Here is a 25797-nt window from a genome sequence, read left to right as displayed (position 1 = left end):
CCCCTCCGCACCTGCAGGGCATAGGACACGGAAAGGCCCACCAGCCCCGGGTTCAGATTGCTCCTCCCGATGACAGCAAACAGCGCCGCGAAGAGCACGACACAGTTCCCCACGAACTCCACTCGGATGCCCAGCCACCTGTGGGGCAGCAGACAAGGAGGGGACGGGCAGGGGCGGGAAGGAGCCCACTAGGACCCAGCACACCGGCGACATGGCCTGGGGCTCCTAGAGGACGGGGCAGCGGGGCCGTTCTGACCTGTTGGAGGCAATGTAGGGGTAGCAGCTCTTCTGGTTGGCATCCACTTTCATGTCACTGAGGACCTTGAAGTCTTGGCTGCGGCAGTAGGCCCGGATGACGCTGGTGCCAGTCACTGTCTCCGAAAAGTGGGAGTAGATGGGAGAGCGGCTGACCGACTCCAGCCGCTTCAGCTGCCGTGACGTAGCCACGTAGAAGCGCTGATGGGGGCCAGGGAGAGAGCTTGGGTCAGGGCCATGGAGCCCTCAACGCCGTCCTGCCTAAGCCCTAACCCATGCATGGCCTTGGGCCACCTCCCCTCTCCCAGGATGAGAACTCGCTGCCTTTCCTTCTGTTCGGTTTGCTCCACAGGGCAGGACACTTCCTCCATGAAGCCCTTCCTGGTTCTCTCTCAGCTCCTGCTCCCTCACCCTCTCTTGGGGAACCTGGATCACAGCACTCAGCTTGCATGGTCTCCTAAGTCAAACAAATGCCCAGTTCCACTTAGCAGCCCAGCATGAGTTCATAGGCCCACACTTTTACAAAATGTTCAATATTAAGATAATTTTGTATCTTTTTTTTTTTTTTTGACAGGCAGAGTGGATAGTGAGAGAGAGAGAGACAGAGAGAAAGGTCTTCCTTTTTGCCGTTGGTTCACCCTCCAATGGCCGCTGCGGCTGGCTCATCGCGCTGATCCGAAGCCAGGAGCCAGGTGCTTCTCCTGGTCTCCCATGCGGGTGCAGGGCCCAAGGACTTGGGCCATCCTCCACTGCCTTCCCGGGCCATAGCAGAGAGCTGGCCTGGAAGAGGGGCAACCGGGATAGAATCCGGCGCCCCAACCGGGACTAGAACCTGGTGTGCCGGCGCCGCAAGGTGGAGGATTAGCCTGTTAAGCCACGGCGCCGGCCTGTATCCTTTTTCTTAAAGAGCCCCTCCCTGCCTGTTGTTCAAGCTCAGTCTCACAGTTTCCATCCCCTCTCCCCCATGGGCCCTAAGGTGGTATAACTGCCCTGGACCAGCATGGGGCCCGGCTCCCATTGCAGCCCCCACAGCCAGTGCAAAGCTTCCATCTGCCCCACTGGGTCCCATCCTCGACAGATGGCTCCACTGCAGAACAGCTCAGCGAGGCAAAAGCCTTTTGCAGTGAGCTGCATCTGGATGTCAACTCATGTATGCTGAAACTGCACACACACACACATGTGCTTAGACGTGTGCAAAAAGACAGGAAGGGGGCCGGCATTGTGGCACAGCAGATAAAGCTGCCTCCTGTGACTCCTGCATCTAAGTGCTGGTTCGAGTCCTGGCTACTCTGCTTCTGATCCGGATCCTGCTAATGTGCCTGAGAAGGCAGCAAATGATGATCCAAATACTTGGGAGATCTGAATGGAGTTCCTGGCTCCTGGCTCTGGCCTGGCTCTGGTCTGGCTCAGCCCTGGCTTTTGTGGCCATTTGGAGAATGAACCAGCAGATGGAAGATCTCTCTCTCTCTCTCTCTCTCTCTCTCTCTCTGACTTTCCCTCTCCCCACCCACCTCTGTAACTCTGCCTTTCAAATAAATTAATTAATTTTAAAAAAGATGGGAAGGATACAATGTCCTAAACTGTTCACCATGTTTTATTAAAAATTGGCCACAATGTGTGAGCATTGCATTTATTCTCCCACCAATCCTGCAAGGTAGGTTCTATGCTTCTCCATCTTACAGGTAAGGAGCACGAGTTTCAAGTGCAGTAACAGAAGGCCAGCGCTGTGGCATAGTGGGTAAAGCCACCTCCTGCAGTGCTCGCATCCCATCTGGGCACCGGTTCGAGTCCTGGCTACTCCTCTTCCAATCCAGTTCCCTGCTTATGCCTTGGGAAAGCAGTGGAGGGTGGCCCAAGAACTTGTATCTCTGCACCCATATGGGAGACCCAGAAGAAGCTCCTGGCTCTGGCTTCCAAGCGGGCCAGTTCCAACCACTGTGACCATTTGAGGAGTGAACCAGAGGATGGAAGACCTTTCTCTCGGTCTCTCCTCTCTGTCTGTAACTCTACTTCTCAAATAAAGAAAATCTTTAATAAAAATAAAACAAAGTGCAGTGGCTGACCTCACAAAATCCAGCTGCCCCACCAGGGGCAGCACCTGCCCACGCGCCAGCGCACCTGCACGAAGGTGTAGAGCACAGCCAGGGGTACGATGACCACGGCGAAGAGCGGCGTGCTGGCCACGATGACCACGAGGGTGGAGAGGGAGTTGAACAAGGAATTGAACAGCATGAGGATGGTGGGGGCCAGGACCTCATCGATGACGTAGATGTCCTTGGAGAAGCGGTTAAGGATCCGGCCAGAGGGCGTCGTGTCGAAGAAGGACTGCGGAGAGTGCATCTTGTTGTGCAGCAGGGAGTGGTGCAGTAGGCGCGCGGCCTGCATGCCACCCACTGCCATTGTGAGCGCCGACATCATCACCAGGAGCCCTGTTGACACAGGCAGAGGGCCGGTGTGGAGGGGCAGACAGGGGACAGAGGGAGGCTCCACGTCAGGATGATGGCACGGGGCAGGCAGCATGGGGGAGAGGAAGGAGAGATGCTGGAGCCCCTTCTGGGTCCCCCACCACATCCCCCACCCCCAGGCTCACCTTGCAGAATTCCCAAGGTAGCGTAGACGCCCAGCCGCAGGGAAGTGGTGTTCTGTCTCCCGTCCATTGAGGCCTCGTTGCTCCACTCACTGAGCCACACGCTGGCCCCGATGGCGGCTGCGCTCTGGCACATGTACAGGAAGCAGATGACCAGCGTGGTGTAGGTCCCCACGGCCTTGGCATAATCCCAGAACACACTCAGCTTCACCTGCAGGGGGCAGCCGTGGGAGTCCGGGACAGAGGCGTCCATGAGCTCTGGGGCTGCTGGAGGTCTGCTCACCCTCCCCAGCTCCTCTTGTCCACCCTCCTCACCACGCCAGTCTCCGCCTTCTCTTCCTGGGTCAGCGCCCCAGTCGCCTTCGCCTCTGTCGCCTGCACCGTCTTCTCAGATGAATCCAGGCGTCTCCGGGCCACGGGCCGCCCCTGGCCCTCCCCTTCTGAGGACATGGTGCTCATCTCTCTGTGGAGGCAGCGGGTCAGGCCGAGGGAGGGAACAGGCCTCTGAACACGCGCCTGCAGCTGCCCAGCGGGGCAGGCTGGCGCTCACCTCATGAACTGCTTGCGGACCTCGTACAGGACAGGCTCGTTGTCCGTCAGGTCGGTGTGGTTGCTAAGCGTGTCTTCGATCAGCAGTACCTCCTCATCTGCACCTTGCAAGGCTGCAGGGGCAGGGTTGGGGGGGGCAGTGGACAGAGGTCAGCCAGCTCCCCCTGCAAGCCCCTTCCCCCTCCCCCCCCCCCCACACCAACAAAGGGACCTGGGCGGACAGACACGAGGGAAGAAGCAAGGACTGAAAGGGCCACAAGACAGACATGGGTTAGACGACATGAGCAGCTTCCCTCGGGAACTGTAGAGAAGGGGACTCAAACGGAAGGTTTAGGAAGCTGGGCCCTGGCCTCAGACTGGCCCAGACCTAAGGCAGGCAGGGAGCAAGGGGATGACAGTGTCTACCTGTGGCATCCCTACGAGGAGCAAAGGAAGGAACGCGTGCCAAGTCCTTGGCCGGAGACAGGGTGACCGCTTATACAGCAGCAGCAAAAAAGGCCCACGTGGGTCTGGGAGCCAGTCCAGAGTGTGTGGCTGGGGAGCTGGCAGTGGGCAACATGGAGGGGAGTGGGGCATCTTGTGAGCCCAGAGACACAGAAGGCACCATCGGGATAGGTCACTGCCCTCTCTGTGCCTGGACATAGTAATTGCTCATGAAATCTTGGTTGATAACACAAGTGATTTTACCAAGTACTTGCACATATGCCAATTTATCTGCAGAACAGCCTTGGCACATACTCATACATAAGGGCCTGAGACCTTATCCCCTTTTGACAGATGAGAAAACTGAGGCTCTGAGGCCTGAGCTGCTGATCCAGGGCTCCCTGGTTAGGGAAGGGGAGAGAGGTGGGACCTGCCTACGTCCAGTTTGCTTCCCCCCCTGGCGATGTCTGACAGCCACATAGGTTCTTGCTATAGCCCTGAGCCTGTCCAGAGACACCCAGAGAGCCCTGACAGGGTCCCTGCTGGGAGGACACAGGGGTCGGGAGGGCCAGGGGCGGCGGGTACCGGTCCTGCTGCCCTGCTCCTCCTGGTCGTCGTCAAGGGCATAGTTGCGAAGGAAGCTGGCAAAGCTGCCGTTCTGCTGTAGCAGGGCCGAGTAGGGGCCCACCTCGGACACCTGCCCATCAGCCAGCACGATGATGAAGTCCGTCTGTGGCAGGAAGCTGATGCCGTGCGTCACCAGCACCCGAGTCTGCGGGGAAGGCACAGGTGTGGAGCCGTGGGGTGAGCGGGAGGTGCCTGCGCACCAGCGAGCACTCACCTGCTGCTCGGTGCAGCCTGCGCAGTGCCTGTGGGGCCTGCATCCCCACGGGGCTCCTCTGCCAACCACGCCACACTCCTGTGTCTCAAGGTTCCCCCACCCCCACTCCACCTCCAGGTCTCACCCGAGCCCCTCAGCCTGCTCTCTCGGCTCAGCTTCCCACGCCTCCTCCGGCCTCACCTTGCCAGCCAGCACACCTTCCGGCCCGATGACTTGGTCAAAGATGTGTTTGGCCACGTGGGAGTCCACGGCCGACAACGGGTCATCCAGCAGAACGACGTCGGAGTCGCTGTAAACCGCTCGGGCCAGGCTGACCCGCTGCCGCTGGCCCCCCGAGAGGTTGATGCCCTGGGGGGAGAAGGAGGGGGTCAGACAGGCCTGGGGCCCGCCCACCCAGGCAGACCTCTGGATGCATGGTTTGCAGGACTCCTGGTGTCCCTGTAGGGTTCAGAGGCCACAGAGGAAGGGGTGGTGGCTGGCAGAGTCCGCCCAGGTGGGTGAGGCCATCCTCCTCTCTTGCTTCCCTGCCCAACCCAGGGTCCACCCAGCAATGAACGGGTCAGTAAAGCTCAGTGTGTCCACCCCCCACCAGGGGACCGTTATTCGGCTGAGAAAGGCAGGGGATCCTGACACACGCCACAGCGCGGATGAACCCTGAGGGCATCACGCTGAATGAAAGCAGCCCAGCACCGGAAGACAGATCTCACGCGATTCCACTCGCACGCACGAGGCCCCTAAGTGGCTCCACTCCCAGAAACAGAGCCGAGGTGGCCACCGCGGCCCAGTGGCATGGGGGCTGGGGACTTTAATGGATATGGAGTTTCAGCTTTGCAAGATTGAAAAGGTCCAGGAGACCGGGGATGCCAACGATCTGAACACACCCGAGAATGACTAAGTGGCTGGGGTTGCGGCACAGCAGGTTAGGTTGCCCACAGCCCCTATTAGAGTGCTGGTTTGACAAGCCCCCGCTGCTCCACTGCAGATCCAGCTTCCTGCTCGTGTGCCTGGGGAGGCAGCAGTGATGGCTCAAGCACTCAGGTTCCTGCTATGCGCCTGGGAGAACTGAAGGGAGCTCCAGGTTCCTGTCTTCAGTCTGATCCAGCCCCGGCTGTTGCAGGCATTTGGGACATGAACCAGGAGATGGAAGATCTATCTGTGTCAGTCTATCTTTCAAATAAATAAATGTTTTTCTAAAAATTACCAAGATGAGGCTGGCATTGTGGTACAAGTCAAGCCACCATCAGTGATGTCAGCATCCCATAGAGGTGCCACCACCCACTCCCTGCTAGTTTGCCTGAGAAAGCAGCAGAAGATGGCCCAACCCATCTTGGGCCTCTGCCATCCATGTGGGAGACATGGATAGAATTCTAAGCTCCTGGCCTGGCCCAGCCCTGGCCACTGTGGCCACTTGAGGAATGAACCAGCAGAGAGAGAAGATCTCGGTTTCTCCCACTCTATCTTTTAAATAAATAGATCTTTTTAAAAAATGAGTAAGACGGGGGCCAGCACTGTGGTGTAGCAGGATAAAGCCACTGCCTGTAGTGCTGGCATCCCAGTTCAAGACTTGGCTTCTCCACTTCTGATCCAGCTTTTGCTATGGCCTGGGGAAGTAGTAAAAGATGGCCCAAGTGCTTGGGCCCCTGCACCTGCATGGGAGACCCGGAAGAAGAAGCTCCCGGCTTCGGATTGGCCCAGCTCCAGTCATTGTGGCCATTTGGGGAGTGAACCCGTGGATGGAAGACCTCTCTCTCTCTCTCTCTCTCTCTGTAACTCTTTCAAATAAAAAAATCTTTATAAAAAATGTCTAAGATGATACACGTTATGTGAATTTTACCACAGTTAAAAATTAAGTAAAACTAAAACTTTTACCAATGCCCCGTTTGTAGAATGAAAGCCAAAATTAGAACCAAAGTCTTCAAGGCTCTCCCCCACTTCCCCAATATCGTAACTTCTGATTGCACCAAAGTGCATGAGTGCTCACCCAGGTGCACCTGCTCTTCTTGACTCATGCCTCCCACCGCTTTCTGTGACTCTGGTGAAAGCCACAGCCTTCCAATGAGCTGCAAGGCCCTCGCCGACCTGGCTGCCTGGTCACCTGTCTGGTCTCACTTCCTCCCTTGGCCCCTTGATCACCACGCTCCAGATACACACGTCCCTGCTGGCCCTCCAGTGCCCAACTGCTGCCCCAGGGGCTTTGGCTCCCCATGCTCTCTGCTGCTCTGCCCCTCCCCAAGCCCCATGGCCTGTAGACAGAGCTCCCCAAGACAGGACTTTCTCCCTCTTCTTGTTCAGGTCTCCCACCTCAGTGAGGCTTGCAAGCCACCCAGACAATCCCACTCAGCGTGCATTCCTCACTCCTGCTCTCCTTTGGCATTTCTCTAACAGAGCGTCTATTTGACTTCTTTCTCTTGCTAACTGTCTCTTCCCCTACTGAAATGTAAGGTAGAAGGCGGCAAAGATTTCAGCCAGGTACATGCACTACTACATAAGATTGTCTGACATAGATCAGAGGCTTAATCAAAATCGGGTGGATGGATGGATGGATGGATGGTCGGCCAGTTGATTCGTTGGAAGGAAGAGAAGCTGGCTGGCTGGCTGGCTGATGAACTCATCGTCCTAAATAACGCTTTTCCTTGCACAAAAGGCTCTGGCCCCAGAGCATCCCACAGCCTCTGTCTGTTCTTGAGTGGGCCTCTCCCAGTGATAGCTGCTTCCCCAGCAGGTGGCGAAGTGCATGCAGCCACATGCACGTACGACGGAATGAATAACTGAATCTACCAGCTGGGCCAAGTGTGCTGGCTCTGCAGGGTGGGAGGCCCCTCCCCCCCCCATACCTTTTCTCCGATCTCCGTCTGGTCCCCACCAGGCAGCACCTCCAGGTCAGCAAGCAGGGCACAAGCCTCCAGAGCCCGGTGGTAGCGTTTGGGGTCCATGGGCCGGCCGAAAAGCACGTTTTCCTGAAGCGTACAGTTCTGGATCCAGGCCTGCTGGGGCACGTAGGCCACGGAGCCCTGGCCACGGGAAAAGTTGACCTTGAGGCTTCCCCGAGGCCTGGTCAAGCCCCGCACCTTTCCCGGGGCCCCTGCCTTCTCACCTTCACAGACACCTTGCCTTCCAGCTTCTCCATCTCTCCCAGTAGGGCGCACACCAGCGAGGACTTCCCGCAGCCCACAGGCCCCACCACGGCCACCAGTGCCCCTTTTGGGATCTGGATGTCTAAGCTGGGGGCAAGCAGCACCAGTCAGAGGCAAGGGTCAGGTTTGGACCCTGCACTCCACCTGGAGACCCAAGCCGCCTCCCTTGCAAGCAGCACCCTGGCACGACGAGGTCCACCTGCAGTCCAGGTCCAACACCGGGGTTGTGAGGTGGGGGGGGGGGGGGAGGCATTCTGTGATTAACCTGGCCTTCAGCCCAGCTGGGGCAGCCGAGATGGGAAGGGGAAAAGCTGGCACCTGTGCAGGATGGGTGGCAGGTCCTGGGCCCAGGTGAAGGTGCCACTCTGGACGGTGATGGCATAGCCTGGAGGGACCAAGGTACACAGGGTCAGGGAGCCCAGGGAACCGGCATGAAGCCCAGGCCTGGGGAAGGGGAGCCTGGGGGCAGGGCAGAGGGAGCCGTGTGGGGAGCCCTGGGGGAGGTGCACGGACTCCGGAAGAGAGGGGAAGGCGCGGAGCCAAAGTGGATGTGAAAAGAGGAAGAAGAAAAGAGGTCACGAGAAGGAACTTAGCATAGACCAGAGGGTGCATGGGAGCAGGGGCCGGGGCCAGAGCTGCCCAGGGAGGGCGTCTGTGGACCTGGGGAGATGATCTTTCTCTCCACACACTGGGGGTCAAGTTCATCTTGGGTCAGGAAATGCTGGATCCGTTTCAGAGACACGCTGGTCTGCAGGAAAGGCATGAGTCAGCCCCAAGATCAGCTTGTCTCATGCCCCGACCCAGTCCTCCTGCCTTGGCTGGGTCCCCAACTTCCTGGGTGAGGCAGGACCCTCCCACAGAGGGCATAGACCCCAGTGCTGGGTCCCCTCCCACGACCGACTCTCTCGTGGCTGCCACTGCTCTAAGGTCCAGGTCGGTAAGACGAGGCCGTCTCCAGCTCTCAGGCTCTGAGACCTCAGCGGGCCTCCTGGGACTCCCAGCGACCTCATTCAAACACGAACTCTGTCACGCCACACGGCCCCCGCAGGTTGGGATAGGTCTCCGTCATCATCGCCCGGACTGGCGAGCTGCCCCGACTCCCCAGCCCTGGCCCAGGTTACCTGAGTCAGGTTGCTGATGAGCTGGGGCAGCATGTTGAGGGGCACCTTTAAGATGTTGAACAAGGACACGGACACGAAGGCCTTCTCGGCATCCAGCACGTTGTTCTCATCCACGCACACGTACACTCCGAGGGTTATCAGGGTCACCTGGGCAGCACGGGGCGTGGCGTCAGGGGGCAGTCTGCTGGGCGCCAGCCACAGCAGGGGAGCCCAGCCACGGCACAGAGCCTCACCAGGAAGGGCGTGCAGACCCAGATGAAGTTGGAGACGGCCTGGAGGTAGGCCGACTTGCGCAGCAGCCGGAGCTCGTTCTGCCTGATGTCTTCGACTTGCTTCAGGAAGCTGGGCTCCCAGGCGTACAGCTTCAGCACCTTGATGCCACCCAGGATCTCGCTCATCAGCTTGATGCGCGAGTCCTTGAACTTCATTTGCTCCACCTGTGCGGCAGAAAGCGCAGCCCTGGTGCACCTGCTCCTCTTTCCAGAGTCTGCCCGGGGTGAGGGGGGCTCAGGCCTTCTACACATTCTCAGGGTTGCGGCCCCTCCACACTGCTTACTGGCTTTTTTCACGCCTCCCAGCAGGGCCTGTGCTAAACCTCAGCCCCCTTCCCTGTACTTCTAAAGCACATGGCACTTTGCTTTTGTTCCCAGAGCCACCCCTTCACAGGGATGTCCCCCCAGGGAGCTCCCCGAGGGGCTGGCCGGTTCATTTCTCTTTCTTCCCCCAGGATGGCACAGCAGACAATGCACTCATTCAATGCCTATCGACTGAGCACCTGCTGCGGGCCAGGCCATGTGCTGGCCATGAAGGGTGTGGTGAGCAGCAGCTCAGACCAGGGCCCCACATCCGTTCCACTGCCGGGGGTACAGATCAGAAGTGATTATCCGAGCAAATGCTTCAGGATAAATCCTTGTGCCTGCTCTGAGGGGAAACATGACACTATGGGAGGACATGGGAGGGGGCTCTAGGTACCCAGAGCTTGGAGGTTTGGAGAAAAGAAAGGGCAGACTGGTGGATGCTTGGCCACACTGTGGGGATGTGGGCCTGCAAGGTGAGCAAGGGGCTGGTGATGGTCTTTAGGAAGTCTGTCATTTTTTCTAGGTATAGTAAATGGACTGAGTGGCTCGCTATTTGCACTTAGGACAGCCTAGTGGGAAAGGTTCTCTTTGGCGCAGAAGATGTGGGGTTGAGTCCCAGCTGTGCTTCCCTCTGGATGGCCTTAACCTCTCTGGGCCTCATTCCACAGCCACCAGATGAGGGTGGTGTATGTGGCTTGGAGTAAGCCACATGGTAGAGAGGTGCCCAGGTTAGTGAACACCCTCCCCCAGACACCTGGTCCTGTGCCCCATGCAGTGCACCTCTGAGAGGCACCCACCTGGAAAGCACGCATCTTCATGGCCACACCTCCATTGAGTGGGATCAGCAAGACCATGAGGGCAACTCCAGCCAGGACGGAGGGACCCAGGATCTGCAGCAGCATAGGTAGATGATGAGACGGGTGGACAGCTAACCAACATCCACAGCCAGAAGCCACCAAACAAGCAGAGCCCCATGGAAACATGGGGATGGGCCAGAAGCAAAGAATGGCAGTTGATCAAACAGATGGAGACAGAATGATGACATTGCAGAGGCTCCTAGCCACCGGATAACGACAACAGGACAAACAAGAGGCACAGAAGTGTGGCCAGACACACAGGGAGGCAAATGCAGTGACAGCCAGAGTCACATCCACCCTTCCTCCAAGGCCCTCTCTTCCCTGGGCTCCTGTGGGAAGGGCGATGGCAGAGGCAGGTGCACACCCTAGCAACCTTCAAGTCTTGTTTCCCCTTGCCAATGACTGAGAAGCTCTTGTGCCCATTACACAGCCCCCCTGCTGACGCAGAATTACCCTCTCTTGTACTTTTGCAGTAAGGCCAGAGGAAGGGGGCAGAGGTCAGGGGTCAAGGGTCACCTGCCAGAGGAAGTAGATTGCCAGGATGACCTGCAGGGGTGCTGACCACAGCAGGTTGAGGAAGGGTGAAACGTCCATGAAGCGCTGGGCGTCCACTGACATGAGGTTGACCATTTCTCCCACTGTGGACTCACGTTTCACAGAATTGGTGATGACCAGCGCCTGCAGGTGGATAGACAGCAGGGAATGGACTGGACCCAGAGCCTCTCCCAGCTGCCAGGGCCAGCCCCTCCCCCGTGGCCGACTCCAGCCCACCTTCCTGTAGATGACACCGATGATGCCGGTGCGGAGCCTCAGGGCCGTCACAAAGATGCAGTGGTAGTACTGGTGCAGGATCAGCGTCTGCGTCACGGAGCACAGGAACATCAGCCCGGCCACCAGGAAGCCCCACCAGCTGGGGGCCTTGGGGTTGGAGATGAACCTGATCAGGATGCTGCCGGAGGAGGGGAGAGGCATGAGGGCGGGCAGCATCCCTCTCTCAGCCTGCTGCCCCCTGCTTCCACCCTAAGCTCTGCTTCATCCCCCCACCCCGCCTCCTACAACCTCTGCAGCGGGGGCCACTGGCCCTCCACACCTCCACCACACAGTCCTCGCCACCCACCCCTTCTGTCACCTGGCCACCATCAGCCTCCCCTGCCTGCCTCCCTCACTTCCGTGAACCAGGTGGCAGGAGGAAATTGGCTAGACTCTGCCCCTCCTCCTCCTAAGCTGCCCAGGGCTCTAGGATCTACCATCCAAGGCTACGAGGACCGTCACCCCTCGAATCCATCCTTCCCACATCAGTGGTCCCCAGTGTTGGTGGTGACCCTGTCTGCCTCCTCCCCCATGGCCTCTTCCAACCCTCTTCTTTCTTTCTGGCCTACCTCCTTCCCACTGCCGGCTCCCGGTCCTCCCACTTAGCCACCCACTGAGAACCCCCTGCCACCCACATCCTTTCCTCCAAACATCTGCCCCTGAAGCACAGGTGTCTTTGATTCCCAAGGCGGGCCCTGCTCTGCACCCCAGCCCTGATCCCACCTGCTCCAGCAGGAATGTGCCCCTCACTGTTCCTCCCCAGCGTGAGCCCCTATTGTTCATCTCCACTGGCGGCTCTGTCATCTATGGGCATGGCCACATCTCCACACTGGGACAAATGTCCGCCTGTCCCCACGGAGCCCCCCAGCCAGCATCACAGCTAGGAGTTGTCTCCTGAAAAGGTACATTCTAGCCCTGGCACCTCATTTGGAAATAGGATCCTTGCAGTTGTACTCGGTGTCACCTTGGGGGAGCATGGGCCCTACTCTGGTGATAGGCGTCTTATATAAGAAAGAAGGGCCGGAGCTGTGGTGCAGTAGGTTAAGCCTCTGCCTGCAGTGCCGGCATCCCATATGGGTGGCAGTTTGGATGCCAGCTGCTCCACTTCCATTCCAGCTTCCTGCTAATGGACAGGGAGAACAGAAGAAGATCCAAGCACTTGGGCCCCTGTACCCACATGGGAGACCTGAAAGAAGCTCCTGGCTCCTGGCTTTGAATCGACCCAGCTCTGGCTGTTGTGGCCATTTGGGGGGTGGACCTGTGGATGAAAGTCCTCTCTCTCTGTCACTCCTTCTGTCTGTAACTCTGCTTCTCAGATAAATAAATAAATCTTTTAAGAGAGAGAGAGAGGCTGGCGCCGTGGCTTAACAGGCTAATCCTCCGCCTTGCGGCGCCGGCACACCAGGTTCTAGTCCCGGTCGGGGCGCCGGATTCTATCCCGGTTGCCCCTCTTCCAGGCCAGCTCTCTGCTATGGCCCGGAAAGGCAGTGGAGGATGGCCCAAGTCCTTGGGCCCTGCACCCCATGGGAGACCAGGAGAAGCACCTGGCTCCTGGCTTCGGATCAGCGAGATACGCCGGCCGCAGCGGCCATTGGAGGGTGAACCAACGGCAAAAAAAAGGAAGACCTTTCTCTCTGTCTCTCTCTCTCACTATCCACTCTGCCTGTCAAAAAAAAAAAAAAAAAAGAGAGAGAGAGAGAGAGAGAAAGCAGAGGGAGATTAGCACACAAAGGCTCTCCCACAGATGCACACATAGAGGAGAAAGCCCTGTGACTCAGGAGGCAGAGGTCAGGGTGATACATGTGCAAGTCGGGACACCCAGGCCTGCCAGCCACTTCCAGGAGCTGGGAGACAGGCGTGGGCAGAGCCTCAGCCAGAGCCAGGTCTGCCAACACCTTGACTGTGGACTTCTGGGAAGGGAGAAATGTCTGCAGTTCCAGGCCACCCAGTCCATGGTCACTGGTGAGGGTGCACCTCTCTGGACAAGTCTCTAGAATTCCATGTCTCTGGCTCTCTGCAGCCCCCACTCTGGGCCCTTGCACTCTGTCCAGGCCTCTCTTCTCTGCAAAGTGGGTAACCATTCCCAAGGTGCCTTCCGCAGGCTCTGTATCATCACCAAGTCCCCTCACGGAGGCCACTCTCCCCCTGGGAAGCATTCTCTGTGCTCTGCTCCCAGTCCCAGGCTCTTTTCCCAGCTCTGGTTCCTCGGAGTCCAGTCTGGTGCTTGTCCCTGGGAACCGCCCCCAGCCTTTCCTGCACATGCTCCCTAGGGGCACCAAGCCAAGGACCCCTAAGAACATGCCCTCCAGAAAGCCAGGAGCCCTCCTTGGACAGCCCACCAGCAGCTCTGGCCCACCATGGCCAGGGCTCAACCCACCCCATGCCACCTGCCCAAGCCTCTCCCTGCTCTGAGCGCCTCACCCTGCAGTCACCCAGGTGCCCTGACTCCTCCCCCTCCCTGGCATGCGCATCCACCACCTGCATAGCTTCTGAACCCTCCTCTCCCTCCCTCCTGGACTTTCACCTGACCTGCTTGGCCCACTTCCCACTGCCCTCCCCACCCTGCCCACTTTCCGCTGCCCTCCCACATGCTGCTGGACCACCCTGAAAAGCAAACCAGATGCCCCTCCCTGGCTTCCAGGCTCCAAGGATATCCTCAGCTCTCCCTCCCTGGCATCCTCTTCCTGCCCCTCCCTCCCCCACCCCTTCTCCAGCATGAACAACACCTGGCCGTCCTGAGTCATGCTGTCTCAGGCCTTTGTCACCAGGCTTGGGCTGCACTTTTTTTCCCCTGTTGCTTCACCCACTGGGCCTCCAAACTTGGTAACCCCCTGGGCTGCCCAGTGACCCCTGCTGACCCTGGCTGGTTCCCTCGCCCCTCCTGGGGCTTTCCAGACACCTGAGCACCCCTCTGCCCCCCGGATCCAACTGATCTGCACGCTGGTTCTCCCAAGACCTCGAGGCCCTTTCCTTGCTTATTTCTGTGTCGTTGGTGTCTAGCACTATTCCAGCTGTTCTTCCCACCCTCTCGCTGGAGAGCTCCTTGAAGTCCAGGCCATGGGAGGGGCAGGTGATACAGCCTAATGGTGGCGGCCAGGGCACCATAGCTGGAGCTCAGAGCCTGGGACTCAGATGCGACTCCAGTTCTACCAGCTGTGCGCCCTTGGTCAAGTCCCCTTGGCTTGCTGCTTTCCCATCTGGAAATGGGAGGAGGAGCACCTTTGTAAAGGTTTGCTGCCAAGATTTCCAGAGAAAAAGCTTGGTGATGCCTCCTCCGCAGTGCCTGGAGCGCTGGCTGGTTCCCAGCCAATGGGAGCGGCAGGGGAAACTGAGGTGCAGAGACCATGCCACCCGCCAAGGGCCCCGTGAAGGGGAGAGACAGCCTCTGTGGCTCCCAGCCGGGCTTCTCAACGCTCTATGTTCCCCTCGTCCAGGCCAGCCCTCCGCCCAGGGAGGAGTATGTGGACACCTGAGCAGCTGCGGGTTGGTGAAGTTCAGCAGGTCCTGGATCAGCTTGAAGAAGGTGCTGATGAGGAAGGTGGGGCCGAAGGTGACCAGCAGGGCCCTCAGGAAGGACGGCTCCTGGGCCTGGGGCCGGCCGCTCAGCAGTCCCACGGCCTCTCCCGACGCTTTCTTCCCAGATGCTGCTGCAGCCGTTTGCCTGCTCCAGGGAGGGAGAAACAGCGGGCAGGAATGGGCACCTGGGCCCTCCTGCCCCTACTGGAAGCCAAGGAGGGGGAAGTGAGGGAGGGGGAGAGAGAGGAAGAAGTGGGGGAGGGGGAGGAGGGAGCTGATTTCTGGGCTCTTGGAGCTCCCAGGTGACTCTGTCTGCAGGTGGCCAGGTGTCCTCCACAAGGAGTCTAAACCCTTGCTGTCCCAGCCTCTGGTCTCTCCCTGCCTACCCCCCACTCCCTCCGCAGGACTGGCTCCAGGGATGAGGCTGTGAGGGGAAGGGAGATGGCGGGCGGGGCAAGGCAGGGAGTGGGTGAGGTGGCTTGGAGGGACAGAGAGAGTGTGGCAGGCCTTCCCTGAGCCTGCAAGCCATGGAAGCCAAGGTACTGCTACCCATGCCCCAGGCCTTGGTCCCTCCCACAGCTGGGCATGATCAGGGCTCTGAGCTGAACCAGCTTCCAGCTCCTAGGCCTATGCATGTGGATGGAAGGGAAGAGGGCTCCGTCCTGGGGTCAAAGGGACTCAGGCCTGGCTCTCTGGGCCGGACAGCTGGCCAGAGCCAGGCGCATGGGTTCTCCAGGGGAGGCTGCCAGGTCCCTGGGCAGGAGGATCACTGAGCCACCGCCTCTGGCCACATCCAGACCAGAGGCAGGACTGAGAGGGGCTAAGGGAAGTTTCTGGCATCTGCCCTTTATAATAGGCAGGGTACTGTAGAGGGAAGAGCAGGACCTCTGGGGCCAGGCAGCTGGGTGCAGATTCCAGCTCTGCTGCCACCTGCTAAGGGCCCTGGGGCGCACCACTAAACCTCTGTCCCTGTCCGTGATGCAGGGACAATAGGACCTGCACTGTAGGCTGATGAGGGGTTAGACGAGGTGATCGACATGCTTAGGACTGGGCTTGGGATAGAGTAAGTGCTGCGGAGGCATCCTGGCCCTGCCCAGACCCAGGCTTCCCAGCCAGGAGTCCTGAGGTCACCAAGGAATCTCCTGCACCTGCTCTCCTCCCCCTCCTCTACAGGTGATCACCCCAGGCCCAGCAGCGTCCCCTGCAGGAGATCTTAGGCCTAGAGGCACAGGGAGAACGAGTGGCACTGGGGCATGGGGAAGGCCTCACCGCGCAGCCTGCTTTTGCTGCTGCTCCCACGCCTGGAGCAGCCGCTGCACCACCATCTGGGAGCGGTCGTCCTCATTCAGGGACCAGAGATCCTGCTCCTCCAGGGGCCGCCGGTAGCCAAGGATGACCAGCCTGGGCAGGGAGGTGGGCACAACCCCCACAAAGGGTCAGAGTGCAGTAGCTGGAGCTGGGGTCAGTGTTTGTATAGCCCCAGGCTCTCCCCAGAGGAGGCTCTCCCTGGGGTGCCGTGATCTACGGAGCTCTCTCCCTTATTCCGAAACTCACCTCCTGCCTTCTCCCTCCTGACTTCCTACCTCTGGCCCCTCCCGCCCAGGTGTCCCCCCTCCCCCCAAGCCCTGGAGGGAAACTCCATGCCACTCGGGCCCTGGGCCAGGACCAGGCACAATGGATTCAGCCCTGGCTTCAGATGCTTCCTCAGGGCAGTGTGGTTAATGAGTTGTCACCCAGGTCACAGACACAATTATCCTGCTCAAGTCGCTCTGAGGGACAGCCAGGGAGATAGATGACAAGCAGTGAGCTCAGCCCGGATGGAAGGTCCAGAGCTCACTGTGATCTCTCCTTGCAGCCCCTGGGCCAGATGCAGCCTGGGAGTGGAATGGGCCAGGGCCCTGCCCCCAGCTCACCGGCTCACACACAGCTCCCAGCTCCATGCCCACCGGGGTGGGCGTATGGGGTGGGGGGAGGTGCCAGCCAGGCCCTGCCGCTCAGGTCCTGATCCTGTGGCCCACACCCTTCCTCCCTCTCACCCCCCACCTCTCTCCTGCTCTGGCTCAGGCTGGAGGAAAAGCCCCACTCACTTTGTGAACCACCAGAAAGACAGGCGGGAGAGGAAGCCAGCGCTGCCCTCTGGGCAGGGGTTCTAGAAGGTGAAAGAATGGAACGGGGGAATCAGGAGCGCCCACCATCCCCTCACTCCTCAAGCCCCAGGTTACCAGTTGTAGGGATGGCAAGTGTGTTTCCCTTTGGAAGGATCTGGAAGGGATGGGGGTTGCGGGTGAGGGCTGGGCTGGGGAGTAGCAAACTCACAGGGTCCGAGTTCTTGGGGGAGAAGAAGGGCGGCTTCTCCCTGAAGCAGGACAGGACCAGCGCCGACAGGACCAGCGCGAAGTAGATGTAGAAGGTGGAGAAGCGGAAGGTGTCTGAGATGGCGCCCTGTGGGGGATGGGGTGAGGGGAGTGTGCGAAGCCAGCCTGGCCAGCAGCTCCTGTCCTGGGGGTCTCTGGGCGTCAGGCTCCTCTGAGGTCCCCAGCCAGGGGATTCTGAGCTCGGGAACAGTGCATGGGTTGTGGTTTGATGAGGACTTGCCCTGTGCCAGGCGTGGGGCCAGCACTCCACCCCTGATACTGTGTCTCACCCAGACACAACCTGGTGCCAAGGGGGCTATGGTGCCCATTCTGCAACTGAGCAATGCCCCAAAGAGCCAGAGTAAGTGCCGGTTCAGAGCCTGGGCTCCGAGCTACTCTGTAGGGTGGGAGACACCGGAGGCCCAAGATTGACCCCCGGTGCTCCATCCCTCCACCCCCGCCCCCACCCCAAGGCCAAGAAGAAGGCCAGAGAGGAAGAAAGTGGAAGGCACTGACAGTGGGCCATCCAGCTGGTCAGAATGGTACACGTGTGTCTACACACACATGCTAGTGACGCGACCCCGACACACATCAGATAGTGCACCTGGTGGAGGTGACACAGAGCAGCCCTGCACTCCCACAAGTGTCCAACAGTGGCAGTGTCTTTGCCCCATCCCCTGTGCCACACCAGTCCCCCATCTGCCACCTGCTTCTGGCCAGAGATACAGCAAGCGAAGAACAAGGAGAAAAGTCCTGAACTGAGGGGGTCCTGGGAGCAGGCAGGTGTGGTAGGGAGGGGTCTGGGACGAGGCAATGGCCTTGAGCCCTGAAGTCACCCCCTGGACAGGTCTGGGCCTGGCAGGTTCCCCTCCTCCTTTCCTTACCTCTGCCATTGCTGCAAGGATCTTGGAGCGGAAGGGGATGATGGCGCAGACCACGCACAGGAACCAGAAGATGATGAGGACCCCCGAGGACTGCACACCCCGCAGCCGCTCGTACTGGATCAGCAGGGTGGCCAGCAGCTGCGCAGGGAGGGCGGGAGGGCCCGGCCCAGCCAGAGAACTCACATCTGGACCTGCCTCAATGCCGCCTGCCCGCGCATGCCCAGATGTGTCCAGGGTAGCCGTGTCCTCTTCCCACCCCCGAGGTGTCCAGCTGACTCCTCAGGGCCCCCCGCCACCACTGCTCACCGGAGACCTCCCCCTACCCACCTTCCCCAAGCCCCACACTGACCATGGTGATCCCCACCACCAGGGGGGTGATGAAGAAGACAGGGGCAAGGGCCTGGCCGTGCACCAGGCCATGGAAGGAGTAGAAGAGATCCGCCCAGGAGACACACCACAGCAGGACACCCAGGGCCTGTGAATGGGGCATGGGTTGCAGGGACAGCCCCTGCCCTGCTGGGGTGCGGTCTTTGCTCCCGAAGAAGGGAGACCTGCCCCAGCCTGGCCCTGAGGGCTGGGAGGTACTATCTCAGCATGAGCCCAAGCTGCAGGGCAGGTGAGGCTGGGGAACCTAGCTGTGAAGGGTGGCAGGCTCTGAGAAGACCCAGGATCCCCCAGGTCCTGTCTCCCCACCCCCCGGAGGACAGCCCTGCGCCCCTGACCGTCTTAAGCCTGCACAGGCGGGAGAGGACGATGTAGCCATGATGGTGGTGCCGCAGGTAGAGCAGGTAGCAGGGCAGAGCGGCCCACAGGTAGATGCAGGGGACCCAGGCCAGCAGGGAGTTCTGGAAGCATGGAGTGAGGTCCGGGTTGTCCGTGTGCACAGACAGGTTGGAGTCCTGGGGACAGAGAGAACCATGCAGGCTGTGGCAGCCTCCTGGAGAAAGGGGCTCTCCGTGAAACAGCGCCCCTGAGTGTTGGCTGCCTTTGCCTTCAACAGGGGGTGGCCCTGTCCCGCTACAATCACCCCACTGGGCAGCCACGATCTAGGGGAAGTGGCCAGATTGTCACACATCTCTAGGTTGAGGGTAACCAACCATCCCCCTGAATCCCCAAAGCCCAGCGGCCGGGGAAACTGCTCACCCCCAGGGTGGATGGGCACCTGGCACCTGGCCTTGGAGCAGAAGCCTAACTACACTGATAAGCTTTTTGGGAAAGAGATGAGGGACTAAATCAATTAATCAACACATATTTTACTAGCATCGCTTCCCCCCAAAGCCACCGAAGTACTTATGTTTTTTGAATTCCTTCTTGCAAAGCCTTAGATGTTCTTCACAGAAAATAGAAACAAGGAGCAAGGAAAAGCACCCACGATCCCATCCTCCTGGAGACAACCATGACCCGAGGCTGTGCCCTGCTAACTGGCAGAGTAGCTGGCGCTGTGATCACGTAAGCACGGAAGCCTGATTTTCCTTTTGTCTGGTCTCTGGCGGTTTGGTTTGATTTCTCTTTTTCAGTGGGCGGGGAGGTCTCAGTGTTTGGGAGGGGGCGGGGCGCAGGGGCTGCTGGGAAGCGGATCATTCAGGGCAGCCTCCTCAGCTGGTGGCCTGGCAGTGTTTGCTGTGGGATGGATTTGGGTCTGGGGGCTGGGGATCCACCCCTCAGGGGGGAGAATTTGACTTCTCTGCCCACAATGACCTGCTGGTCTGGGGTGGGGGCGGGGGAGCGGTGGACGGGGCTTGGAGGGGCCCTGAGAGGGGGTGGGAAGCAGCCTGGGTGTCTAACCTCACCTTACACTGCACCCCCCCATCCAGCTACCGCCTTCAGCCTTCCCCCACCCCCTCCCTGCTACAGCCCTCCAGCACCTGAGCGTTTCCAGACAACAGATGGACCCCTTTCAGCTCTCCGCTCTCCTGTGCCAGCGATCACCCCTCCACCTGCTTTCTACCTCCCAGGGAGGTGTTGATGTCTTGTCTGCTGCTGTCCTCACCTCTTCTCTGTCCTTGGGGTTTGTATTTTTTTTAAATTTAAATATTGATTTACTTATTTGAAAGGCAGAGACAGAGAGAGAGATCTTCATCCTCTAGTTCACTCCCCAAATGCCTGCAACAGCCAGGGCTGGACCAGGCTGTAGCCAGGAGCCAGGAACCAGGAACTCCATCTGGGTCTCCCCCATAGGTGGCAGGAACTCAAATACTTGGGCTAGCACCTGCTGCCTCCCAGGTGCATTAATGGGGAATCGGACTGGAAATAGACGTGAGACTCAGCCCAGGCATTCTGTTATGGGATACAGGTGTCCCAAACAGCAGCTCAACCCACTGCGGTCCCAGGTCTGCATCTTCCATTCCCTACTGTCCTTAGAATGGAAACTCAGGAAGGACGGCAGCTAAAGGGCCGTGCTCAACCGATGGAGTCTTTCCGGCTACAACGTCAATAGGCTCCTTTCAGCTCCCGTGCAGGGTCTCCCCCACAGCAGCATCTTCCCCAGCCTCGTCAACTACTCTCTGTGTCTGACCCTGTGGGCCCGGCCCTGGCCTCCAGGTTCTGACCTTGGCCCCTGACTCTGTCTCCCACTGTTGCTTCCAGATTGTACTAAGAAGCCCCAGACCCCCATGCACAGCTCAGATCACCTCCTGAGCCTCAGCTCCACTTCCTGCTACCTCTCAGGTGGTCTCTACCACGCATCTTCAACAGCTCTCAAAACCAGCTCTCCCACCCCACCCCCAACAGGACCAGCCCTGGCCCTGCCCTGGTTCGGCCTGCCAAGGGTATCAGTGCTCTCCGTCCGTCCAGATGCCCAGGAGGGCCCCGGGTCCTGTTGCTTCCTCGTGGAGGCACAGCAACCTTGAGGAGTTCAAGCCCTGGCTTCACTTCTTTTGAGCTGTGTGATCTTGGGCAAGGGGCTTCACCTGTCATTTTTCAAGGCCTTAGACTCTTGAAGAGTAACCATGGGGTGGGTGTTTAGCAGTAGTTGTTAAAAATTGCTGCTTAGGGTACCTGCCTCCCATATAGGAATGCCTGGGTCAAGTCCCAGCTCCTCTGCTTCTGATCCAGCTTCCTGCTAATGTACACCCTGGGAGGCAGCAGGAACTTGGGTCCTGACCCACATGTGGGAGACCCAGATTGAGATCCTGCTCCTGGCTCCGGCCTGCCCTTCCGTGGCTGTTGTGGGCATGTGGGGAGTGGACCAGTAGATGGAATGTCGGTGTCCGTCTCTCAAAAAAAAAAAAAATGAAAAGGAAATTTTAAAGAACCCGGAACATGTTAAAAATAAGATTCCCAAGGCACAGGGCCCGTGTTGTGATGCAGTGGATTAAGCCACCTCTTGTGATGCTGGCGTCCCGTATCAGCACCAGTTCCAGTCCTGGCTGTTCTGCTTTCCAGCTGGTTCCCTGCTAATGTGCCTGGGAAAGCAGTGGAAGATGGCCTGAGAGCTTGGGCCCATGCAGCCACGTGGGGACCCGGATGAAACTCCTGGCTCCTGGCTTCAGCCTGGCCCAGCCCTGGCTGTTGAGGGCATTTGAGGAGTGAACCAGAGAAACAGATTCTCATTCTCTCTCTTTCTCTCTCTCTCGCTCTCACTCTCACTCTCTTTCTCACTATTACTAGGCCTTTCTGATTGGAAAAAAAAAAAAAAGATTTCCAAGTCTTATCATGACTTAAAAAGCAATGGTAACATTGTCTATAACATTTCCCAGCTGGTCCCCTGACCTGGCCTCTTGGGCCATCAAACCAGCCCAGGCCCTCACCTCTTGGAGAGCAAACCACGAGACGCTAGTCTCTTCCCTGCCAGCGCCCGGAGGTCCAGACTCCCCGGGCATGGCTCCTCAGTCTTTGCTGGCTCCTTCTCTCGCTGTGGGCGTGGCCCAGGGCTCGGCTCTTGCTCCTCTCAGCCTGCTCCTGGCAGTCTCCCCCAGCCTCGTACACCCCACCATCCTCATGCCAGCAGCCTCCAAGGGGGTCTCTGCAGCCCCCCACCTCCCACTCTCTGGTTCCCCAGCTGTTGCCTTTATGTCTCCACTCCACCTGCCCTGCGGTGTCCCTGCCCGGCCAGCCAGAACTGCTCTCACCACCTCTCCTGCCTCATGGCAGCCACTGGCCTCCTTGCTGTCCCTGAACACGGGAGACACATTCCTGCCCCAGGACCTTTGCGCTTGCTGGCACACACATCCTCAAGTCTTTCTCTGTGAGGCCTGCCGCTGTATAACATTGCCCCTGCCCTCACCGTCCACATTCCCAATCCGCTCACCTTTCTCTTGTCTACAACACTTGCCATCCAATCATTTATTGTGTTTCCGCTCATCTCTGCCTGCTGATAGGTCAGACCCTTGAAGGAAAGAACCTTCATTTCCTTTATTTCATTGCTTAGAATGCGGCCTAGCCCAGAGTGAGTGCTCACAAAAAAGCTTACTAAAGTTGAATATTTTTTAATGAATGAATGAAATGATGATGTTCTACCCTCCCTCTAAACCCCTAGTGGCTCCCTATTGCCTAGAAGACAGAGTTCAAACGTCTTACAGTGGCATTCAAAGCCCCAGGCTGGCCCGACAAGATCTACCGATATGAACTGCTGCACTAGCTGTGTGCTGTACCGGAACACCAGAGAAACGCCAGGGGTCGTCACAGCACGCACTTGTCCTTATCTGACCATCTCAGAACAACTTCCAGAGGTGGGTACGTGGGCGGGCCAGCATCAGGCTCAAGTTACAGAAGGCAAAGCGAGCTGAGCCTTCTTGGGCAACAGGTTCCAGGACACCTGGCAGTGTGGCCCAGGTGTGTGGGGTTTCTCCCCACCCCGTGCTGCCTAAACCTGCAGAGGCGAACACAGCCTCCCCTCCAGCACGAGAGCCTTGAGGGCAGGCCCCGTGCCCTGCTCCGGGGCTTCTGTCCAGCCCTCAGCACAGACCCAGGTGTGCAGGAACAGCCCAGCGACTGTGCACCGTGCGGGTGGGCGGGAGCTCAAGGGGGAGGGCAGGACGCGATTGCTGTGCACTGGGCAGGCAAGGAATGGCCACGAGATGAACCCGGCCTGATGCAGAGGACCCAATGGGGCTCTGTCCCTCTGAGCCCTGTGACTTTGGGGGGCTCCTTCATGCCACTGAACTCAGTCTCCATGTGCAGGTAATAGGAGTAGCACGGGCATCCGAGGCACCTCCCCTCCCGGGAAAGCCCTCGACTTCAACAGGGCAACATGGCGGGAAGCCGGTGATGAAGCCCAGGCGGTGGGGACCTTGTTTCCATTTCAGACACCTACACAGCGGCCACAGCCAGGAGACCTGGTGGGCGTGAGTGCTGGATGGCTGCTTTGGCCCTCAGGGAGGCCAGCCTGTGCTCTCCTCCTGCAGATAAGCCTGTTCTACGTGGGCGGAGCCTCTGCTGGAGCCAGCCACGCCTGCCCGCACCTGTGTGCCCACATGGCTCGTCCCTATTGTCCTTGCCGGGACACCCACGGGACATGCCGTGGCCAACAGGTCCAAAACCGGACCATCCCTCCTCCCAGCCTGCCTGCCTCGCCGATGGCAATCCATCCTCCCGCTTTGAAGCCAGTCTCCTTGGGTCATTCTGGAATCTTCTCTGTCTCTCACCCCTAACCCAGTCCCTCAGCAAGCCCTGTCCACTCCACCTTCAAATTACTAGGTTGAAGACCACGACAGTGCCCTATTTGACTGCTCGTTTCCTTTAAAAAAATCATTTATTTGAGAAACAAAGACAAAGAGAGGCACAGAGCTCTCATCCGCGGGTTCTCTCCCCAGATGCCTGCAGCAGCCCCAGCTGAACCGAGCCAGAGCATGGCAAGCTCTCTGCCTGGTACCCAGGCCACTGTCCCTGGCACCCAAGGGGGCCTCTGGCCCAAAGTGAAGTATAAAATAAAGGCGAGGAGAGGGTTGGAGGGGGTCAGTTCCCCGCACCCACCACACTGCCCAAAACCCTCCTTCTCACTCCTCCTGGTCTACAGAGTCACAGCCCCGCCCTCCACCATCACCCACGCCGTTTCCACAGCAACAGCAGCTTCCGTACTAATGCGATTAAACAGCTGGATGTGGCTGATAAGGGGCAAGGCCCAGCAGGCAGAGTGGACTGCACGGCAGATGCCCCTCGGTGGGCACCGGGGCTGAAACCCCTGCGGATTCGGAGGCGGTAGGTGGGGCTGAGGACCCCAGAGCCCTGTGCCCCAGCTCCAAGAGGGACTTCCCAGGCCTGCCTGTCCACTGGCTCTGTCAGTCATGAGAATAATCTCTACTTCCTGAATCCTACATGGTGGGGGGAGGGGAGCAAGTGCGGCCACAGCCTGGGAAGGGACCGACCGACTGGCTCCTCTCTGTCAGCAAAAGAGGGGCGGCAGGAAAGGGTGGGTGCTGCGCCCCGCACATCCTCCCTGGACTACCCCAGCCCAGACAGGAAGTCTTCGGCAGGGCCCAGGAGGTCAAATACTGGGCCAGGCCGTGACTTCGGAAAGTCAAGGTTAACTTAGCTCCGCTGCGGACCGGGATGATCACATAGTGTTCATGATGGCTGGGACCTGCAGCTGGGCTGGAATTTGAACCCAAGCCCTGAGGCTGCAGAATCCTGGCCCCCGCCACACTCAGGGCTTCCTCTCCACGCTCTAACAGCTCCAGGATGACACCCACCCTGCGGACAGAACCCAAAAGCCCAGCCCACCCGACACACAGAACGGCTTCCGCCAGCCCTGCAGCCCACCTTCCAGCCACCTCCCTCTTGTAGTTCCTGCTCTTTGAGGGGAGGGCGCCACCAAGACCTGGGAAATACAGGATTCTGGAAGCCATTGGCTTAGAAACCTGAAGATCCAGTTAGAAGGAGAAATCCAATCCTCCCCACCACCTCTTCGACCAGCACAGCCCCCGGAATCAGCATCAGAAATGGGAACAGCTCCAGTAGAGGGAGGGGAGAGGCCCAGCCACTGGGCAGTGGCCCAGGCAAGCCTCATCCTACTCCCCACCCCTCCCCCACCAGGCTCCATCCCTGACCCTGGGACCTGCCCCACCTGTTGGCCCTGGCCCAACCTTACAGCGAGGTTGGGCAGTGGGCAGGGTCCAGCCACCCTGTCCCTGCTTCCTGGGCAGGTCAGCTGGTAGTCCCTGCTGGGTCCTCCCTCCCTGGAGGCTGGCCAGACCATTTTCCTGTCTGGGGACTGGCTCAGCAGAGCTCCCTCCCAAATGCCACTGCCCTGACTCATGTCCTTGTCCAAGTCTTGGGCCCCCATTACCCAGCTCCTAGAGGAGGTGGGGAGAAGCCTGCCTGGGGCCACAGCAAGAACACAGAGGCCAAGGCCATGCAGCACCAGCTTCATTGCCCCAAGCAGGAGTGGAGGCAGGGGATTCGAGGCCTGGGCTGGGTTCCTGGGAGGACGGGGCAAGCTTTGGTGCCCAGTAGGCAGAGGGGAGTCCACCTCCCATCCACTGTCAGCTCCCCTTGGCCTTGCATGTCACCATCCTCATTTGAGAGGGACGCTGGAGCCTGTTCCATGCCCTCTCTGTCCTGGGAGCTGCCTGTCTATGCTGACCAAGTCCCCTGGAGGAAGCGGGGTGACTGACACCCAGGAGCCGGAAAGTATGGCCTCTGAGTGGAGGCCTCGGCCCCCAAGCCCGAGATTTACCCCCTGGGAGTCATCAGCAGACAGCTCCAGGCCTGAAGGGAGCCCCCAGGCCCATCTAAGCCAGCTCGAGCCCAGAGAGGGCCAGCCATCTGCCCAGCATCACCCAGCTTGGGAGTGACAGGCCTGAGATTTGCTAGAATAAAGCAGGAGACACAGGACGCTGAGCCTCCCAGGGACCAGGGCCTTGCCTGTCCCTGGGAACATGGTGGGGACAGCTGAGGGAGCAATGAGATCTCCTTCCCACATGGACCTGACTGACAGGAGACCCACGGC

The 25797-nt window shown here is 59.1% G+C and overlaps 1 protein-coding gene across 4 annotated transcripts in view; it reads right to left on the bottom strand.

Annotated features, from left to right (window-relative positions):
• ABCC3 (ATP binding cassette subfamily C member 3) overlaps positions 1-25797 on the bottom strand; it is a 42334-nt gene that overhangs the window by 12396 nt on the left and 4141 nt on the right. For 3 of the 4 annotated variants that reach the window (XM_062175417.1, XM_062175418.1, XM_062175419.1), the window contains exons 2-25: positions 18632-18808; positions 18259-18384; positions 17910-18047; positions 16988-17113; positions 16759-16820; positions 15941-16072; positions 14625-14816; positions 11117-11294; positions 10862-11023; positions 10286-10378; positions 9144-9347; positions 8911-9057; positions 8450-8537; positions 8108-8174; positions 7750-7876; positions 7490-7666; positions 4836-5003; positions 4400-4586; positions 3393-3504; positions 3158-3305; positions 2846-3053; positions 2374-2684; positions 257-456; positions 12-138 (exon numbers count right to left, since the gene is read on the bottom strand). In XM_062175417.1, coding sequence (XP_062031401.1) covers positions 12-138; positions 257-456; positions 2374-2684; positions 2846-3053; positions 3158-3305; positions 3393-3504; positions 4400-4586; positions 4836-5003; positions 7490-7666; positions 7750-7876; positions 8108-8174; positions 8450-8537; positions 8911-9057; positions 9144-9347; positions 10286-10378; positions 10862-11023; positions 11117-11294; positions 14625-14816; positions 15941-16072; positions 16759-16820; positions 16988-17113; positions 17910-18047; positions 18259-18384; positions 18632-18808 — 3657 coding nt within the window. The remainder of the gene's footprint in view (positions 1-11; positions 139-256; positions 457-2373; positions 2685-2845; positions 3054-3157; positions 3306-3392; positions 3505-4399; positions 4587-4835; positions 5004-7489; positions 7667-7749; positions 7877-8107; positions 8175-8449; positions 8538-8910; positions 9058-9143; positions 9348-10285; positions 10379-10861; positions 11024-11116; positions 11295-14624; positions 14817-15940; positions 16073-16758; positions 16821-16987; positions 17114-17909; positions 18048-18258; positions 18385-18631; positions 18809-25797) is intronic. The other variant, XM_062175420.1, reaches the window with a different exon arrangement.

This window comes from Lepus europaeus, chromosome 18, assembly GCF_033115175.1.
Source record: "Lepus europaeus isolate LE1 chromosome 18, mLepTim1.pri, whole genome shotgun sequence".
NCBI classification, from domain to species: Eukaryota; Metazoa; Chordata; class Mammalia; order Lagomorpha; family Leporidae; genus Lepus; species Lepus europaeus.
Note: the sequence above shows the minus strand (reverse complement) of the source record. Positions and strands in the feature narration are given on the sequence as shown.